We start from the raw sequence: 18,496 nt of genomic DNA on the forward strand, positions 1-18,496 counted from the left end.
AATCGCTCTGGATAAGGCCGTCTGATAAATGCTGTAAATGTATGTAAGCTATGCTTACAGTATTTGTGGTGGACCGCAACAAAGTGAATGGAAGTGACAAATGTGGTAAAGTAGCTTTTATTAAAGTAGTACCTCTACTAAAGTATTTCCATTTCGGTTGACTTTTACTTGAACTCCACCACATTTCAGGGTGAAATATCATTTTACTCTGCTACATTATGCAAATTAGTTCATTCTCTTTTACTCATGAGTGGATAAAAAAACAACAGGTCCGAATCGAAGACGCACACAGCAAGTTCCTGACATGCTATGGCCATGATGATTTAATCAATTACATTCGAAAGAGGGACAAATAGATATACAGTAATGTGCAAAAGTTTTAGGCACCAGTGAAACAAATGAAAGGCCTTTTATCTTCCCAACCATAACACAGAAACCGTTCTAACAATTTCATTAAAACACACAAAATGATAAACAAATAAATAAACACACACACACACACACACACACACACACACACACACACACACACACACACACAGACAGACAGACAGACAGACAGACAGAGCGAAGAAATGAGATTTGTTTCCAGCTCTGCCTGCGTCACGCCGCGCTGCGCCTGATGTGCCGCCCGAGCTGCCGTACTACCGATTTCAGTTGTCACTCCCCCCGCCAGCGCCGGAAAGATGGCGACAGCGAGCGCACGGGCGGGCGCCGACTCTGCAGGCGGATAGAGCCGAGCATGCACGGAGAGGCCGCCTAGGCGCGGCGCGTTGCAAAAAAAAAAAAAGAAGAAGAAAAACCAAAAAAGGAGAAGAAGAAGCAGCGTGCAAGCCCGGCCGCGCCCGCGCCCATGTGCGTTTAGAGCTCCGCGATGGACCCTCCGGACCGCGGCAGGTAAGCGCCGCCGGAGAGAAGTCGCTTCTGATTTCGCGATCAGAAACTACACATCCGGGACTCGGTCCTCTGCCACATTGTGATCTCTCCATGCCAACCCCCGGCATCCGCGCTGGCGCGCATGCGCGCCGCCGCGCCGCCGTCTTCCTGTCACATAGTGATCCGCGTGCAACGCAACCCCGAGCAATTTGCAGTGAAAGTTGCAAACTTTTTGCGAGGCGGGATAACGAGCGCCGTCCTTCGCGCATGCACCCTGCAAACCCGCTCCTGCAAGCGTCGGGACGGACGGAGGACGCGCCAGGTCCCGAGTAAAGGTGAAATTCCCGCAACAGGGCAAGGGAAATGGAACTTGGGTGGCGGCTAGCCGTTTTAGCTGCATTGTCCATTAGCTTTCACGTGAAACGAACTTTCCTGCGACGCGAAAGGCCGTCTCTGGGCGTGCGGGTGCAGCTCCGCGAGGTGAGGTTATGCGACGCCAGGGCGGCTTCTGGACGAGACGCGGTGGCCCCGGGACCTCGCTGCGCGTCGGGGCTCCGAGCTGCAGCGCGCCCAGAAACCGGCACCCGCTGCGCCTTCACACCTTGAATGCATCGCTAAAACAACGACGAGGCGCCTCTTCTCCTATCCAGAAATTTACTCTCAGATCTTTTGTGCATGTGGCTTTTATTTTGCAGCATGAGGGGAGGGTGTGAAATTTTGTACTGAAATGTAATCCTCCCATCTAAAAGTATTCTTCTCTGACCGTGGAGAGACGAAAAATACAAGAAAAGACTGTGGCTCCAGGGAGGGTGATTTTGGCATAGCACCTGTCAGCAGGTCATGTGTTATTTCAGTCTTACGGTAATTATGGTGATTATTGCGAGGTCCTGCAGCAGCCAGGTAATCCGGTGATGACCAGCCTCGGTTCTACCCCCGTCCTGCTTTATTTCATCTGGCTTGAAAACGTTGTTGTTCGAGTAAGGTGTGTGTTCCTGCTCGGGTCTCTCTTGACCTCACATGCATTGACGTCATGCATTGTTCTTGCACAAGAACTGGGAAAAGCACGGAATTCATGAGAGCGCCCATTTGCTGACCTGGAAAAGAATTTTGGAAAGTTGTATTAATGTGTGGAAAAGTGTGAGCAGTGACCACTTTTTTTTTTTTTTTTTTTTTTTTGACTAGAAAAGGACCTTTTAGAAAAAGGATCCAGCATTTCTGCGTCGTGCACTGCGGCATGCGTGCACGCACGCAGCTTTTTGCCGCTGCGGAGCGTCTGCCCCTGACCTGCAGCGGCCGTCTGTGGAATGCGGTGTTGTGTCTCTGATTTCTGTTTGTTCTGTGCAGGGGTGAACGGTGCTCCTGGAACGTGTTTCCAATCATTTCTGTTCTCTGTTGGTCCCGCCGCCTCGCACAGGTTGCAGGAGGAAAAAAACTGTCTGTGCTGCTAGTTTTTTTTTTTTTTGTTAAAGTCTCTTCCAGGAAGACTTTTTACAGATTTCCTGATGCAAACTAGGATTTACTGCCAAACCGCATGGGGTGAAGGCTTGTAGAAAAACCACCGAACTGGGCGGGGTCATGCCGGGACGCTGCGCGTTTGATTATGTGATGGGGGGTCTCCAGTAGTCCAGCGCCGCGCTGCCGTGCCTCGGCTCTCCTACACAAATTCTTCGGATTACAGGAAGTGGTGAGCGGCGAGTGGCCTCGGGCCCTGGAGGCAGCCGTGGCTGCAGCTCGTTAATGCGTTCATTCCGGAACTCCAATCCTTCCCTTTTCTCTTCTTCCCCGCCTTTTGGAATGCATTGCTGGAATCTGCTTCCCTGGAATAGTTTTGCCGTGTTTGCATCTGATACGTTGGGTGTGATTTTCGGGAAAGTTATTTTGGATCCGCGGGGGCCAGGTTTTAGCTCAGCGCCGCTCAGCCGGTGCTGTCTGCGGTCGGGGCTCCGGCCGGTCGCTTTGTGGGGCAGAGGTGTAATTAAAGAGGCTGGCAGCTGCTGGCAGGCCACGGCTGGGCATAGTGATGGGGACAAAAAGGACAAGAAGACATTGTTCCGGAGAATGAAGCACTCTTGTGTCTTGCTCTTGAGGGGAAGTGTGGCAACCAGTGGTGTCAATTGATGACATTGCTAATCCAGTCAGTCATGACAAATAGTGATTTAATCATAATGAAAACTTTGCTTTTATTCCAAGGAAAATGAACCAAATAGCTTCCATCTGTGGTGTTAGAATAAAGAAATGCATGACGGACTGTTAAGAGGATATATATTAGTACTACAGCATCTTGGTTTTGAGTTTATTTTTGAACAGTGATGCCTCAGGCACAGCGTTATTATAATACTGCGATCACAGTGATTGTGTAAACGAACCAAAAGCCGTCGACTGAGGTGCAAAGCGCCGTCCCCACACACTGCTCCCCTGTCACGGCTGCCCACTGCTCACCAAGGGTGATGGTTAAAAGCAGAGGACACATTTTGTTGTGTCACCGTGTGCTGTGCTTCGCTTTCACTCGGGTACAAAAGAAAACTGTCCTGGGTGACACCGCAGAGCCATTTTTCCTCTTCTGCTTTATTTATCTCTCATGCCATAGTAGTTTTGTACCTGTGGCCTCGGATGAATGAACGCACGCTTCTGAAACTCGACCCTTGCATTTCGGCAGAAGTCACCAGACAGTCCCCCGACAGCCCCCCCCCGTCCTCTGGCCGCGCGGGACAATCGCGGTAGGTGTGGTCATTGTGCGCGAGCGTGTTCACCGAGCAGCTGTGACGGCCTATTCAGCGGCGGGGGCCCGCGGACCACGTGCCGGCGCGCACAATGGAACGCTCCGGCCAAGAACAATGCCAGCTGCGGCCGCGAGCCCAGGGGTCACCGGCCCTTTTAACCCTCCCGGGTTCTGGGGCGACCCCGCGGGGCTGGAGCCTTTATGGCCCAGGCCTGGGCCCGGCGGCAGGGGCTGTGACATTCCTGCGGCCCTTTTGGTTAAATCCAGATCAGTGACTGTGCCCCATTGAGCTCATTCAGCGTGCCATCTGCAGCTGTAATTTTACGGCCGCGCCGCTTTGTGATCAGCGCGCCGTTGGTCGGGTCGGGAACGGGGCGCTTGGCATTTTTGAAGAGGAGCTCCGAAGTGAGAGCAGGTCCACGCCCTGCTTTTAGTACCTCAAGGTGCCTCATGGCAACCAAACAAACACAGGGACGGAGGCGGCGTCACGGTTCCTTGTCATTCCTGCGTGATGTCGATGAATAAAGCAATCATAAAAAAAAAAAGACACTTCCTGCGCTCCTTCCTTTTTTCTCGTTTATTCCCCTCTGTCCCTGTTTTACAAGTTCCGAATGAACTTTCCGCCCCAGCGTGCATGGACCGGGGCAGGAGACCAGGCGGACGTGCGGGCCCAGAGCGAAGCTGCGCTTTCTTTAATGCTGTGGGGTTGGAGGCTGCTGGAGCCGTTGGGGGTTTTGATCACCGTTGGTTATGACCGCGTGGGGGGTGAGCGGTTCTGATGGAACACGTGACGCCAGGGAAAGGGGAACGGATGGCCGGATAACTCACCGGCGTTGCATGCAAGGCCCCAGTATGCAGCAGTCAAAGTTTGTGCACGTTAATCATTACCCTGTAGCGGCGACATATTTTCACTGTGATCGGATTATTAAAACGTGACAGTCGTGGCCTAGAGGGTAAGAAAGTAGAATCGCAAGCGAGCTGTTGCAGGTTCAAGTCCCGATCCGCCAAGGCGCCGCTGAGCACAATGACAAAAACAATCACTTTTCCTTAAAAATGGCCAAAGACGAACAATATGAGCAGTCATAGTGTTGCAGTCGCAAACTTTTACATTTTTTGTTATTAGGTTGCTTTGAATGCTCCTTTGAGGATTTATTATTATTATAATCTTTTTTTAAAAGGTTGATGATATTTTTGCTGTCGTTGTCGACATGCAGCTCTAGGCATGAGAAGCCGTTGTTGGCAGTGGCTGTTGTGCCATGGCTGCGTGTCAGAATCCGAGGCATGGAACTGAGCGTGCTCGGCAGCAGGTGCCTGTTCTGGTGTGCGGGGTGGGGGGGCGAGGTCGGTTTACGGGGAATAATGAGCAAGAAGAGAGGCTCCAGATGGGCGGCAGCGGCGGCAGCAGCTTTCTCCGCCCCCCCACCCCCCCCCCAGCCCCGGCTTTGTGCTGAATGGCAGATCAGCCTGGCGCTCCTGTGAAAGTGATCCCTCTTTCACATAACCGCCATATCGGTGTCCACCCAGCACCCGTTGTTCACTTCGCGCGTGCTGCAGCGCCCACGTCTCCGCATGCACAAATGCCAGGAGAGGGGATGGTTTTGGACGGCCCGTTTACCCCATTATCTCAGCCATCGAATGTGTCCCATGCACGCTGTACTAATCCTGTTAGGCATTAAGAAGGTCTTTCAGAACAGAGCTCTGTCAGTGTTCACTGGAAAGGCGTGCCCCCTCACATTCCCCCCCCTCCCACTCACCCCATTCATTTTGTTTTCGACAGGAAGTGTTTCAAACTCATGTCACTCTGTTCTGCTCTGGCTTGAAGTGGAGGTGGCGTGGCGAGTCACGGTTCCTTTGGTAACGCTTATGCATATAGTAAATTAACGTGTTAGGAGATTACAAATTAATTATATAGAAAGGATTATTGATTTGGGCTTTCTTTGATTTAGTTAAGGGCTCATGGTTTGTCCATTTATTGGACCACTCCCCCAAGCATATGTGACACACAAAATCAGTGATTTTATGCATACTGATATGAATTTATTTTTGATAAGACTAAATTACATTTACAGGATATGGTAACGTAGCAACTCGAAAGCAGCTCAGTTAATAAAAATTAATTGCTATTTACACGTAAGTTTATGGGAGTAAGATCATGACCAAAACTCAATCAGATGATCTAACAGGGTCGCTAACTACTTTCTAAACATGTATGTTATAATATTATTCATTTTATGACAAATATTTTGAGACCGCACTGGTAGATCATTTAGACTATTAAAATTGTGTAGTGCTATGATAAAATTGCTGAAATAGAGTAGCTTGTACTAATTTTAAGATTTATTAAGAATAATTATTAAACTTCAAATTAATCTCTTGCAGTGAATTTTGCAAAGAACTGTAAAAATCATGGTTGTCATATTCATGGTTAATTTTTGCAGGGAAGACGACCCCCCTAGAGATGTGTCTCGTCAGAACTCTGAAGAGTCGTGGGACGAGCCCAGCCAGGAAGAGGAAGCTCTTTACGTCACGTCTCCCCCCTGCACCCCCCGCCAGATAAAGCGCATGTCCGGCAAGCACCAGAAGAACAGCCAAACTCGAACAGCTGGACGGTCCCCAAACAAAGGTCATTTTTACTTAATCTTGTTTGGCTGGTCTCATTATGAAGCTGCAAAGCACTTTTGCATTTCTTGTGAAATGTAGGGCCCTATGAAATCAGTTTTATTTTTTCCTAAATTTCGTTTTTCCATAGTAATACTTCTAAATTCCATGTTTTCCGTTATTCATTCACCTTAAAAAAAAGAACAAATGTGATATGACAAATTGTTCAGCAAAGTGCTCGGGCATTTACATAATAATATGTGCATTTCATGCAAAGAACTATTTCATATTACACATTATTGTTCCATTTGAAACCAACATAATATAATTAAAGATTGGGGAGAACTGGAATACAAAAAAAGGTTGGGCCCACTTGCATAATGAACTGGAACCATGATGATAAAATCACGTTTTGAATCAGTTCATGTGTTTGCATGACCAAGAGTTTGCTGACTTTGCGTGGAACTGATGGGACAAGTGGTCTGGATTCGACATCTGGCCACACGTTTACATAGCGTTGTTTCAGGAGCGTTTAGAGGGCTGTAGCGGCCAGAAACGTCAATTCCATTTTATTTGTTGGATTCCGCATCACAGAAATTATAGGGCCCTAAAAATGTCACAGTCTGTGAAATGCACCCATGCTGGACATGCTGTGCCTAGTTTGTAAATGCAATACAGAGGATAAATCCAGCCTCCCTCAACTTCTGCAACCCAGTGCGCAATGTTTCTTTGCAGATGCACTTAGTATTGATTTCTCTAAACACCGAGGAAGCAGGAAGGAAGTAAATGTCAGAGGTTTGTTTATTACATGAATGCAGGCAGGAATAAGAGGCTTTTGAATTGCAGAACACATGAGCACAGTGATTTCATGGTTCTGTTCAGGATCATCACAGAGCAAGCAGCATCTGTTTCTTACATTTCCATGGTTACCTTAGTTTTCTAGAACATGATGTGCATTTATTTGCTTAGTGTGTGTGTGTGTGTGTGTGTATCGTCCATATATGTGTGTGTGTGTGTGTGTGTGTGTGTGTGTGAAAGTGAAGTGATTGTCATTGTGAAACGTTGTGTCCTCTGCTTTTAACCATCACCCTTGGTGAGCAGCAGCAAGGCGCCCGTAGACTGTACTTTGCTCAGTGGCACCTTGGCTGATTGTGATTCGAACCAGCAACCTTCTGATTACAGGGCTGCTTCCTTAACCACTGCCCCTGCCGAAATATTAGATAACAAGGGGATAGGCTGACTGTCTTGTGCCTCCAGTGTTGAGTAATATCAGTCAGGTGAAAGATATATTGCATTCTGCATTATATATATATATGTATATATATATATATCCCCTTGTTATCTGAATTTCAGGTGATGAGTAATATAAAGTTGACCTTACACCTCTGTGAAGGTGTGGTGTCTTCACTGCGACAGGAGTTTTCTTGTTACCTTCCCTTGTTTAACTTAAGAATAACTATAAAGACATTAGGAGACAGGCAATTTATCCATTTAGAAATGGACAGACTTCACACTTTCACAGTATTATACAACCTAAGCGTTTGTGACATCCTCATTTTCCTGATGTCAGTGTACTAGTGGCTATTTTCCTGGGCTCTGGAATCATCCGTACATTCATGAAATAAAACAACTAAAATCAGTTGGCCGTACGAGTGGTAATTTTTCTCTTCTGTGCAGATAAGCAGGCCAGCTCCAGCCTGTTCTCCCAGAGAGAGCGAGACGGCGCCAGGTCATCAGAGTTAGCCGAGGACCACAGGCAGGGCAAGAAGCAGAGGTCCAACCTGCGCTCCAACGAGCGCGACAACAAGAAGACCTTCGAGGCATCTTTCATGCTAGATCCACTAGGCAAGGCTGGCCCATTTACCTCCATGAGCATGGATCACAGGAAGACCTACCTGAGCTTGGGCGGTGGCAGCAACAAGTTCCCCGTCAGCATGCCCCACACAATCGCCCGCACGCACAGGCAGACGTCGCGGTCCGACTGCCCTGCCGATCGCCTCAAGTTCTTTGAGACCCTCAGGCTACTGCTCAAGCTCACCTCCATGTCCTCCAAGAAGAAAGAGAAGGAGCAGCAGCAGCGAGGCATGGAGAACCCAGCCTTCATGGGCCAGAACAACGAGCTGATCTGGCTGGAGCTCCAGGCCTGGCACGCCCGCCGCAGCATCACTGAGCAGGACCTGTACCTCTACACTGCCCGCCAGGCCATCCCCGACATCATCAACGAGGTGCTGCATTTCAAGGTGGACTACAGCAACTTGAACCGCAGCCCGGGGGCCAACTGTGTGTGCGATGTGGACGCTTTCTGCCCGTGCCCGGACACGGGTGAGGAGGAGGAAGAGGAGGCCGTGGAAGCGCCCCTGGGCACCAGCGCCGGCTGCAGGGAACACCTGCAGAAGCAGCGGCTGGCCTTCGAGCAGGTGAAGCGGGTCATGCTCCTGCTGGAGTCGGTGGAGGCGCTGTATCCCTCTCTGCAGACGCTGCAGCGGGGCTACGAGAAGTACGCGGCCCGGGACTTCCAGGGCCGGGTGCAGGCCCTCTGCCTGTGGCTCAACATCACCCAGGACCTCAACCAGAAGCTGAGGGTGATGGGTACCGTTCTAGGCCTAAGGGACCTCTCCAGCATTGGCTGGCCCGTGTTTGAGATTCCCTCGCCTCGCTGCTCCCGAGGCAACGAGGAGGACGAAGACGAGGAGGATGAGGAAAACGACTCAACAGCAACTTTTACAGCTGACAGTGACACTGAAGACCGAGACCTTGGGGGTGAGGAAGGGCGTTCAGATGGGGTTGGGGGGGATGGGAAAGGGAGTTCCTCCCTCACACCCAAGTTCTCCAGGCTCATGTCGGAGGATGAGTTCCTGGCTGCGGCCAGCTTGTTCCCTCCGGACAAGGCGGGTGTGGAAAGTCACTATTGCCCCACGACCATTTACCGGCCATTTGTGGACAAGGCCCTGAAACAGATGGGGCTGCGCAAACTCATCCTCAGATTGCATAAACTCATGGACCGCTCACTGCAGAGGGCGAGGGCTGCTTTACTTAGCCACGCCCCAACTCAGGAGGTAAGGCCCATGGCATTATCACATTAATATTGAAATGTTTGAAAAGGGCTCCAGTAGGGCTGCACGTTTTGGGGGAAAAAGACATATTGCGATTATTGAGATCAATATTGCGATATGCGATTGCGATATGATAAAGGACAATGAAAAGTCACATACTAATAGTGAAATGTTTAATTTCAAATTGAAACATACAAACTACTTATAACAACCTGAAATGCCCAGTGCTTTCAAAATACAATCTTCTACAAAATTAAATAAATCACAAAAAACTCTTTACATTACTGTCGAACGACAAACCCTGGTAAGGCTAAACAACTGTTTTGATTATATTTGGCCATTATAAAATCCCGTATTATAGTTCTTACGTTTAACCAAAACGTTGTTTGGAGGCTGACTTGAGCACAGGAATGCATAGCTTCGCTAGCTTAGCCTAGCTTAGCTAAGGTTAAGACTTATAAAACAGGATTTTATAATGAATATATTCAAAACAATTGTCCAGCCTTACCTATGAAATGTAATCCCCCAGGATCTGGTTTGGAGTGTACAGCGGTTTGTACAGCCCCAAGCAGCACAAGAGTGAGGCATTTTTATGCACTTCTCTCCATAGACATGTATATGCTTCACGCCACAACAGAGCCTCTCGCAATATGGTGGCGACGATGACGTAAAATGCAGCGCATCATGCGGCGTCTAACCATATGTCTCTGAATCGAAAGTCATGTGACCAAACACGTCACATCCGACTGAAGTGAGACTTTAGTCAGCTCGCAAACTTTGAGAGAATGAGAGAATGGATCGGATATGTCGCCTTGTACTAATATGTCCATGTACTAATCATTTAAATCGCAGCTTTTTGCGTTCATGTAATCGCACAGACTGACATCGCGATTACGATTGCGATTAGATTAATTGTGCAGCACTAGGCTCCAGCAAATCTTTATAAGTAGTGTAACTATATTAGAATTGCTATTCAGTCCATCCATTTCTTTGTAATGTGCAATTGCTTTATGTCCCACAAAATCAGTAATGGGAAGGGTGAGAAATGCGATTCACACAATATATCTGTCAACCTGTCGATTTTGTTCTTCTCTCACTCATGTAGTATTTTACTAGGCATATATAGATCTTAAAGTTGATGAGTTCCCGGCGACCTGGTAAGTAATCAATTGAAGTGGGAATTATTATTATTAATATTATTATTATGTTTCATTGAATAAGGACCTAAACATATCAATAAGGACCAAAATATTGAAAGGTCTCATTTGCACAGTTGGAGGGACACTGGTGTCTGCAGTGGTGCAGGACAATGATGTTCCTTTTTTTGGCTGGCAGTGTGTTTGTGTTTTTGATCAACTTTGAAGATTACTTTTTAAGAAAAACAAAAGGTTGTGGTTAAGAGCCGCATGGAAAATACCAAGGGTGTTTATCATCCACCAGATCTTCACAAGTGTTTCTGCTCTGGCCAAAAGGCACTATACAGCTCCAGAACCCAATGACTAGCTAACTTTATAGGAGGGTGCAGCAGCTGAGGATTAAGTAGTCCTCTACATTAACATTACTGTGTATTCGGCTTTGTTAGAGAGGCCAGGTCAGCATCAGATTCATACATATCAGACATTAACCTAAATACGGCATTATAGGGTTGATATTTACATTCACCTTTAGTGCAAACGGTGTTGCGTATCATCCTTCACTTCGGAGAAAGGCTTGCTAAACTAAGAAAGGGTTGGATGTAAATAGTTGAATTTTGTATGTTGAGATGTGTGTTACATGGGGGTTAAACACAGTTTAGGGTGATAGAAGCCTAGTGGGCAACACACTCTCCTATGAACCAGAAGACCTAGGTTCAAATCCCACTTAAAAACCCTTGTGTTCCTGAGCAAGACACTTAACCCTGAATGTCTCCAGGGGGGGACTGTCCCTGAAACTACTGATTGTAAGTCGCTCTGGATAAGGGCTGTTAAAAGTTTAGTGGAGGTGGACTGTTAGGCACCGTCTCCATTGTGTGGTGCCAGAGACTAAGAGCGGCCGTGTTCTTGCTAAAAAATAAGCGTGTTGTACTGTTGACTTTGACTACCAGCTTGTATAAATGGCCTAGCGGTTAAGGAAGCTGACCCATAATTAGAAGGTTGCCGGTTTGAACCCCGATCCACCAAGGTGCCAATGAGTTGCCACTAAACAAAGCACTGTCCCCACACACTGCTCCCCGGGCACCTGTCATGGCTGCCCACTGCTCACCAAGGGTGATGGTTAAAAGCAGAGGTCATTGTGTATCACAATGACAATCAATTCACTTTCAAATTCAGCTCCTTCTGTGCCTAATATGCCACCTTGTGGAACGCCAGGCATTACAGGACAAGTTCAAATGAGAGCGGTCCTAATTGGGACTTTATTTAGGCAATTCTATACCAATCTTCAGCAGGCTGGATGTGGCTTGCAGGCCACTTTTCCCCACCCATGATATACTATATAAAAAAAAAGGAATGGATAAATAAATTGATTAATAGATAATTAATGAACAAAAAAAAAAAAATAAACGAAAGAAATGTATTTTAACAGCTGTAATTGGGCCTGAAAAGTTAGGCCCGACATGGCCCGAGTTCAACAGAATCAGACCAGACAAGTAGAGCGTCAGCATTTTTGCATCTCTCTTGCAATAATTAAAACAAATCATCTGACGACGATGGTCACAAATTGCAAATCAAATGATCACTATGCTGTGGGCGGATTTAATCGTGTGCCCAGTCCTGATACAGAGAGCGTGATGGAAACCCCAGCACCGGCTGGGGTTTCTTTCCGGCAGCCCTCCTTTCTCTCATGCTTCACCAGAATTTCCTCCACTACACACCAACCCAAACCCGTTACAACCTGAAGCACACAAGCAGCAGAAAAAAAAGCCTGGTTCAGATGTGTGTGTTCATGTGAACACAGACCACTTTTCTGCTTATTGGAGAAAATCTAAAGCCGCTTTCAGACAACAGCAGCAGCGCTGTGCTCACCGCAGGGCACAACGCAAAAATTGCAGGGTTTTATAAACTCGGTAAGACAATAATGTTGTGTTGTACTTCCCTGGTTACTCAGAGATTGTTAGGATAAACCTTTCCTCCATTCCCTCTCCGTGTATGTGTGTTTCAAAGATTCTGCAGCGATGCAGACATGGACGTTTCTGCATCGCAATGCATCGATTATACTATTCATTGATTATACACTTCTAATGGGCACAAGGGCCCATATTTTTCAATGGAAAAGGTGGAAGGTGGATGCCGACAACCAGAGTGGTCAGAAAAACCTGAGGAACAAGTGATAGGTTGAGAATTGATTTTTACACAAACCTACTATGTATTAAACTAAACATTGCCATTATACTGTATGTATGAGTGTAATTGCTGTGTAGTCATTTTTGTGATTTTTGTCATTGCTTATTAATGTTGTAAAAAAAAATAATCAATTCTCAGATACAAAAAATTTAGGTTTGATTTCGATATCAATTAGCACTGATATTGATACTTAAATTCTGCATCTGCCAATTCATGGAAATTGGCCAAAAATTGATCAAAAATCCAGCATGCAGTGGATTTCTTGGAATTAATTCTTGTCATTGTGTTGTTGACACGATTGATGTTGTAGGTCAGGTTGACAGAAAATGGGGTTTTGCAGTCGGATGACTCTTTCTGTAACTAATGGTGTTGACGAAGCATCAAAATTCCATCTACTGAGAAAAACAGTTGAATGGCAATCGCTCGACTACACTTCTATATAGCATGATGTCCCAGATCTACTAGCATGATGTCCCAGATAAATTACCATGTGTTTGTGTGTAAATTAGAATGTTATTTGGGTGAATAGTTTGTCCAGCAATGTATGAGCAGAATCTGAATTTTATTTGGTCATTTTAAAGAATGAACTAATGTTTATTGTCATTAAAGAATGTCACTAATCTGTGAAAGTAAACAGTTACGATTTTAGGTTTAATAATCACAGGTCATTTCTGCTTTAATCATTTTGAAACTGATGCTTGTCAGGATATAGTATGTTTTTGTTCTGTTTGCAAGGGTTGTTCTGCATTTTTAAAACCTTTTTGGTTAATGTCCCACAGTTCTCAGACTTCCCGGACCCCCTGCTGTACAGCGACTACCTGCCGGAACTTTCCCGGCCCCCTGCACTCACTGTTCATGTGAAAGAGGAGGTGGGCCAGGAGTGCGTTTCATGGGAAGACCTTCTGGACATGGACCTCCCCTCTTTCCGGCCGGCATTCCTGGTCCTGTGCCGCGTGCTGCTCAACGTCATTCACGAGTGTCTGAAGCTCCGACTGGAGCAGAGGCCTGCTGGAGAACCATCACTGCTCAGCATCAAACAGGTGCTGATACAAAACCACACACACACACACACACACACACACACACACACACACAGGTCAAAATATTTCATGTAGGGCTGCAACTATCGAATATTTTTGGAATCGTGTATTCTGTCGTCGTGTACCCCCTGCTATAGCCCATCTGAGAATAATGAAAAAAAAAAAAGTATGAAGTTACAAAATAGTAAAAAGAAACTATAAATATTAAGTATTACTAATAATCCATCTTAAACAATACAGTTCAGTTTCCAGTTGTATCCAGATGAGCTATGTAGGTGGAATGTTTGTCTTTGTGCAAAGTTATGTGCAAAATAGGGAGAGAGAGAGAATTTGTCTTAGTGCATGTGTGTGCAATGCAAACTCGCCCAAAAGTAAATCTATATGCTAATGAATGTAGATTTGTCCATCTGTTGCATTTATTATTACTACCTAATGTATGGGGAAGGCATGTTTTGAGATGTAATCGGTGTGTGTGTGTTTGGCGCATGGAAGGGAGAGACGAGGAGGGATGAATTACATGAGTGAGATGTCATGCCTTATCATACCTCGTAACTATCGACTCATAACACAAATAATGTACGTTCTAAGAAGCGCTAATGTAAGTTAGCAATCATAAAAATACGATACCTTGTAGAAGCTCCGAGTCTGCTTGCGGATTCTTTTGGTTATGGTGCGATACGATAATAGATAGACTTTGGTGACAAGCCTCAAGGCAAAGAATTTTCCTCGAATATTTTTTGTAATCGAATCATTCGAGTAATTCGAATAATCGTCTCAGCCCTAGTTTCATGTTCATAATGAATCAAAAATGTTTTATATGTTTGGAATCACGGTGGTTATGAATTTGAATCCCAGATCAGACTTTGTGTGTGCCGAGTTTACATGATCTCCCTGTTAGGGCTGAATGATTTTAATATAGAAACAAATTGCTATTAATAACGATTATTAACTGTATTATGTGTATTCTGAACTGTAGACTAATCCGTATATTGAAATATGGTACCATACCACAAGTTGAGCACAAGTGTTCTTGTTTGCATTTAAGTGGGTGTGGCTTTAACACTGGACACATCTGATTGGTTAGCATGACTGTATAACACAGGGACCTCAGCAAAAATGGACACAGGGTGGCGCATAATTTTGGACAAGACCTATCTCACGAACATGAGCGAGTTTGTTGAACTTTGACCACTGCACGCCGGTCACAGTACCAATAGAATCAAAGCGGGCAGTGTTTGGTCTTCCCATTTGGAAAAACACACACAAAGCGGGAATGGAGGAAGCTGATATTATTATGGTATTATCCAGAGACCTACAATGCCATGTTATCGTCTTGCCAGGAGTTTAGAAAACAACGCGCAGTGCCACTCGCAATTTCGGTTCGATTTCGGTATATCGCTCAACCCCAATCGTCCATGTGGGTTTCCTCTGGGTTCCCGACCAAAGGCATGTGCACCAGGTGAACTGATGACTCTGAATGGTCCTTAGGTGTGAGTGAATGTTATGGAATTTTATGTTATTGAGTGAGTGGGAGTTATGTTGAAACGCATTGAGATATATTGACATACATTGAGCTATACGTGCAAGGGCAAGGACACACACACACACACACACACACACATATGATACACACATTCTGCTGTTCTTTAGATTATAAAAAGTTGCAATAAACTTTTGCAAAACGGGTGTGTATCGATGGTACTGGAGCAGTGTGTGGGCACGGTACTTTGCTCAGTGACACCTTGGCAGACCGGGAATAGAACTGGCAACCTTCTGACTACAGGGCCGCTTCCTTAACCGCTAGGCCACCACTGCCCCTCTGCCCCATCTTAAGCCCAAAGTAGAGCGCCACTCTTGTGGAGCCCATTTTAAGCCCAAAGTTTTTCCTCTGTTCTTTCTCATGGTCCCATTTCTTCTGCTGCTGTTGACTTGAGTGCTGATTTACTGTCCAGGGGGTCTGACCCTGTAATTAGCACCCTGGATAAAAGCCTCCACTAAATGAACCGTATTGTACTTTCCATTCCACTCACACACATATACCACAAGAAAGAAAGCAGAGGCTGTGGGTTTCCCTGCCCTCTCAGCACAGCCTGATGCAGTAGCAGATGTGCATGCATGTGCTCTAACATCTGTCTGGCTTCTCGTCTGTGTACCTGCAGCTGGTGCGTGAGTGTAAAGAGGTGCTGAAAGGGGGCCTCCTGATGAAGCAGTACTACCAATTCATGCTGAGGGGCGTGGTCACGGATCCGCACGGCACGGACACCACGGCCAATATTGACGAGTTTGAGGAGGACCTGCAGAAGATGCTTTTGGTATGGTGGCCTTCCTCTTGTTTTGAAGAGTGGTTGAGGCTGTTCCTACAGTCTAATGTTATTTTGGCCTTTAAACATGTAACCTGAATTATTCAGGCATTTTATTTGATGATTTATAGCTGATAATTTATTGCATATGTCTCAGACGACAGACGGCATAATGAAAACAACCCCACGCAGACCTACTGGAAGAGCTTTTCTTTCCCTGCGTCTCTTGTTTGCCCTGCATGCTTATGATAAAGCGCTGATAAAACCCTCAATTCCAAGAATGAGAACAGGGTCAAAGTCTTAGGACTTCAGTAAGGCAACAAATTCCAGGCATCCTTAGGAGTATTTAAGCATGACAGTCTTGCATAAGGTCCCCTCTCATTCGAACCTATAAAATATATACTTATTTTAAATCAATGCATCTAAAACAGCACCCATATATATTCTTGTCGAGGGTTAGGGTTAGAGCAGTGAAGAATCTGAGGTCATAATTTAGGTGCAAACCATGTCCCCTATGGTCCAGGTATACTTCGACTACATGCACAGCTGGATCCAGATGTTGCAACAGCTCCCACAGGCTTCACATAGCTTGAAGAACCTGCTGGAGGAGGAGTGGAACTTCACTAAGGTCATCACACCATACATCCGTGGGGGGGAAGCTCAGTCCGGAAAACTCTTCTGGTCAGTCACCTGGCTTTTTATCAGTTCCTGTTGCCTTAAGAACATTTGGTCATGAAAATGTGCCTTAGAGTGATAGTCATGAGAATATGTAAGAACACTGAAAATCTGTGTTTTTTGCAGTCCTAAGATCCAGCTTCTATCATTGATAATGTGTTTTCTAATAATAAGTGAAGCTTTTGAAGTGACAGACTTGTAATTACTGCTGACGATGGGCCTCTCTACATTTATGCAGATGTTCCATTCATATTGTCATATTGACTAGTGCCCAGATCAGATTTTATTTTGTACCTGTTAGGGGTCACTGTTACACGATCCTAATTCTCTTCCGCCCTTTCTCTTTCCTGTTGTGCCCCCTCATGGTTCTCTGCAGTGACATTGCTGGAATGCTGCTCAAGTCCACTGGGGACTTCCTGGATGCTGGACTTCAGAAGAGTGATGATGAATTCTGGGGAAGTGCAGACGACAGCGCAGCCTCAGACGAGATCAAGTCAAGCCAGTTTGTTCACTTTCATTTATTTTGTCTTTGTTAATTGACCATGTTAGCTATTCCATCAAGTTTATTGCCTTTGTGTCTGATTGTCATTCTGCCCCTGCAGAAGATCTGTTATAGAGACTAGCCGCTCTCTCAAAGAGCTCTTCCACGAAGCCAGGGAGCGGGCATCCAAAGCGCTGGGCTTTGCCAAGATGCTGCGCAAGGTGAGTGTGATGAATTCTTCACTTTCGTTTCTTCCTGCAAAAATGAGGTCAGACTGTTCTGACCCTTTTGATCTTTCATAGGACCTGGAGATTGCGGGAGAATTCAGCATTGCCTGTGGGGTGCCCTCTCTCCTGGTGGCTCTCAAAGAAAGAAATTATGTGAAGGTACAGGAAGAGAGCTTTCTTTTCAAGTACTGATCTGCCCATTCTCATTTTTTATATATAAAAGTCACATATATTTTTTTTGTAGTTTAGTTTTTTTTTTAGTTTTTCAGCAACAAACTTCCCAATATACAGTCCCTGACAAAAGCCTTGTCGCTTGAGTACAATTTGACCTCAAGTGCAGACGAAATTTATTACTATTCAAGATATGTAATTTTATTCCCAGTGCAAAACGAAACTATCAAAAATTATTCTAATATTCAAAACTTGGTAAAGCCCATTGAGTCAATTTTTGCAAAGACATAAGTGTTGTCGCCTTGACACATGAGCTTCACCTGAGACTAATAAAGGATCAGTTAGGTCTCAGGTGTATAAAAAGAACCCCAGTACACTAGACCGTCACATCAACTGCAACTAGACCTCCTCAAACATGTAGATTCACCATGAGACTAAAGTGTTGATTATCAAGAGGCTGAAGACCAGATCCACTGCTGATGTGGCAGACACCTTCAATGTGTCTCAGCGTCAAGTACAGAGGATTAAAAAAAAGATTTGAAGACACTGGAGACGTTTTTGACAAGCCCAGGTCAGGCAGACCCCGCAAGACAACTGCTCGAGAGGACCAAGGCCAGCCCATTTTCCACTGCAGCAGAGCTCCACGAGACCTGGTCACCTGAAGTCCCTGTGTCAACCAGAACAGTTTATCGGATTCTGTCTCAAAATGGCCTCCATGGTGGAATCAGTGCCCAGAAGCCACCACTAAACAAAAGACAATTGAAAAACCGTGTGGCATTTGCCAAGGCCCACAGCCTGCTTAAAATGATGGATGCTGGAAAAGTGGCAGAAGGTGGATTTTTCAGATGAATCTTCTATTGATTTACACCATAGTCACCACAAATATTGCTGGAGACCTACTGGAGCCCTCATGGATCTAAGATTAAACCCTGAAAACAGTGAATTTTATGTTGGTGGAAAAATCATGGTCTGGGGTTACATCCAGTATGGGGGTGTGTGGGAGATCTGAAGGGTGGAAGACAATATCAATAGTCTG

General features: G+C 45.8%; 1 protein-coding gene across 3 annotated transcripts in view; it reads left to right on the forward strand.

Annotated features, from left to right (window-relative positions):
* Positions 1 to 645: 645 nt before the first annotated feature.
* map3k4 (mitogen-activated protein kinase kinase kinase 4) overlaps positions 646 to 18,496 on the forward strand; it is a 31,261-nt gene continuing 13,410 nt past the window's right edge. For 2 of the 3 annotated variants that reach the window (XM_028988669.1, XM_028988670.1), the window contains exons 1-9: positions 646 to 897; positions 6,034 to 6,218; positions 7,871 to 9,249; positions 13,346 to 13,606; positions 15,766 to 15,918; positions 16,430 to 16,587; positions 16,958 to 17,083; positions 17,184 to 17,283; positions 17,365 to 17,448. In XM_028988669.1, coding sequence (XP_028844502.1) covers positions 875 to 897; positions 6,034 to 6,218; positions 7,871 to 9,249; positions 13,346 to 13,606; positions 15,766 to 15,918; positions 16,430 to 16,587; positions 16,958 to 17,083; positions 17,184 to 17,283; positions 17,365 to 17,448 — 2,469 coding nt within the window. In that variant the 5' untranslated portion in view covers positions 646 to 874. Of the gene's footprint in view, positions 898 to 938; positions 1,212 to 6,033; positions 6,219 to 7,870; positions 9,250 to 13,345; positions 13,607 to 15,765; positions 15,919 to 16,429; positions 16,588 to 16,957; positions 17,084 to 17,183; positions 17,284 to 17,364; positions 17,449 to 18,496 lie in introns of those variants that run through there. The other variant, XM_028988671.1, reaches the window with a different exon arrangement.

Source organism: Denticeps clupeoides, chromosome 8, assembly GCF_900700375.1.
Source record: "Denticeps clupeoides chromosome 8, fDenClu1.1, whole genome shotgun sequence".
NCBI lineage: Eukaryota > Metazoa > Chordata > Actinopteri > Clupeiformes > Denticipitidae > Denticeps > Denticeps clupeoides.